At 48.7% G+C, this 1,892-nt stretch overlaps 1 protein-coding gene across 1 annotated transcript in view; it reads right to left on the bottom strand.

The window, feature by feature from the left end:
• LOC104938158 (peptidase inhibitor 16) overlaps positions 1-1,892 on the bottom strand; it is an 18,255-nt gene that overhangs the window by 752 nt on the left and 15,611 nt on the right. The window contains exons 5-6 of the mRNA XM_019263312.2: positions 1,712-1,803; positions 1-1,235 (exon numbers count right to left, since the gene is read on the bottom strand). The exon at positions 1-1,235 is cut by the window's left edge and continues 752 nt beyond it. Of these exons, the coding sequence (XP_019118857.2) occupies positions 685-1,235; positions 1,712-1,803 (643 nt within the window). The 3' untranslated portion in view covers positions 1-684. The remainder of the gene's footprint in view (positions 1,236-1,711; positions 1,804-1,892) is intronic.

The raw sequence follows: 1,892 nt of genomic DNA on the forward strand, positions 1-1,892 counted from the left end.
GCCGTCAGCGGTCACACATCCATACGTTTTATTTCCTCCATTTTCACGACGTCTCCAGTTATTTCTGTTGAAATAACAAATGTCGTTCTCCTCAGATAACGGGATCATTTTCCCGAGATCACGGCATGATTAACACGAGATACTTCAGTGTATGAAATGCTCCTCTGACACCATCCAGATATCGTATTGATTATGTCGTTATGTCAGGAGATCTCGAGGAGATGATCCCGTTATCTTGGAGTAAAAACATTTGTTATTGCAACATGATAATAAATTAACTCGAGATGTCGAGAAGACAAATTAAATTAACTCGTTATCACGAGAAAATGGAAGAAAATAAAATGTATAAACACACGACTGCTCGGGGCTTCTGTAAATACTGCAAAGTCTGTAACAAGAGTGAACTCTGACGTCACTGCGTGTCATTTAAAATAAGTTTAGCGTTTCCTGTAGCAGGTTTCAGTATCAGCCTGTGTACTCGTACATAGTACAAGTACACATCCATGGTAAGATGAACAGCTGAAAAACTCTTATTTTATTTTTTCTTATTTTGATGTTTTTAAATTAATTTGTTTAATTCATATTTAGTGATTCCTCCATGTACCACTAGAGGGAGCCTGAGAGCCCAGGCTAGCTGTTTCCCCCTGCTTCCAGTCTTTATGCTAAGCTACGCTAACCCCGGCCTCACAGCGTCTGCACCAGCGTCAGGCAGACGAGCAGCAGCGAGCCCGGACTCACGGAACCAGCACCGCTCTGCTGTATCGTTACTCCTATGTCTGTTCCCTTCTTCATCCTAACTGTAGGTTCCGTTCTCTTCTCCACCACCTCCTCCTTCACCTCCTCCTTCACCTCCTCCTTCACCTCCTCCTCCACCTCCTCCTTCACCTCCTCCTCCACAGGTTCCTCTGTAGTCGAGGGGACTCCTGGAGGTGGGGTGCTCGGGTCGGTGTTGGGTGTTTCAGCATCTAATATGGAGGTGATGGTGGTAATGGGAATACTGGCAGGAGTGGTGGCAGCAGGAGGAGGAACAACCTCCTTCTCCTCCTCCTTCTCCTCCTCCTCCTTCTCCTCCTCCTCTTCAGGCTGGATGGAGGGATCAGATGTAGCCAGAGGAGGAAGGACCGTCTCCTCTTCCTCGTCTTCAGGCTGGGAGGTGGGGACGTCTGTAGGCGGTAGAGGACTAACCACGTCGTCGTCGTCCATGACCTCATCGCCGTAGTCCACCGTCTCAGCAACTACAAAACACACCACAGAAGAAGAAAGTCATCAGGAGGACTCAAAGCAGAGGAGGAGGAGCTTCATGGAACGTGACGGGCAACACTGACAACTAGTGGCTAACGTGGGAACTGCAGCCCAGAGTCAAAACAGTGGAGAGTCGACTTGAAGCTCACGCAGGACGGACGTCAGTCTGACCTCAGGCTGTTAGGCTGATCTAATGTGAGGAGGGGTGGAGGAGGGGTGGAGGAGATGTGGAGGAGGTGTGGAGGATGTGTGGAGGAGAAGTGGAGGAGAAGTGGAGGAGGTATGGAGGAGAAGTGGAGGAGAAGTGGAGGATGTATGGAGGAGGTGTGGAGGAGAAGTGGAGGATGTGTGGAGGAGGCGTGGAGGAGGCGTGGAGGAGAAGTGGAGATGTGGAGGAGAAGTGGAGAAGTGGAGATGTGGAGGAGATGTGGAGGAGGTGTGGAGGAGGTGTGGAGGAGGCGTGTCGTACCACAGAGGTTGTTTTCACATTTCTGGAAGTTCTCGGGGCATCTGGAGCACCAATCACCTTCAACGTACGGCCTCACGTCTTCATAGTTACCTCTGACACAGAGAACAACAACACGATTCATTCAACCTCGTTAAAATAATCATTAATTAAATTTCTCTCTGTTATATTCAATATAATAAAA

The sequence above is a fragment of the Larimichthys crocea genome, unplaced genomic scaffold (genome assembly GCF_000972845.2).
Source record: "Larimichthys crocea isolate SSNF unplaced genomic scaffold, L_crocea_2.0 scaffold148, whole genome shotgun sequence".
Taxonomy (NCBI): domain Eukaryota; kingdom Metazoa; phylum Chordata; class Actinopteri; family Sciaenidae; genus Larimichthys; species Larimichthys crocea.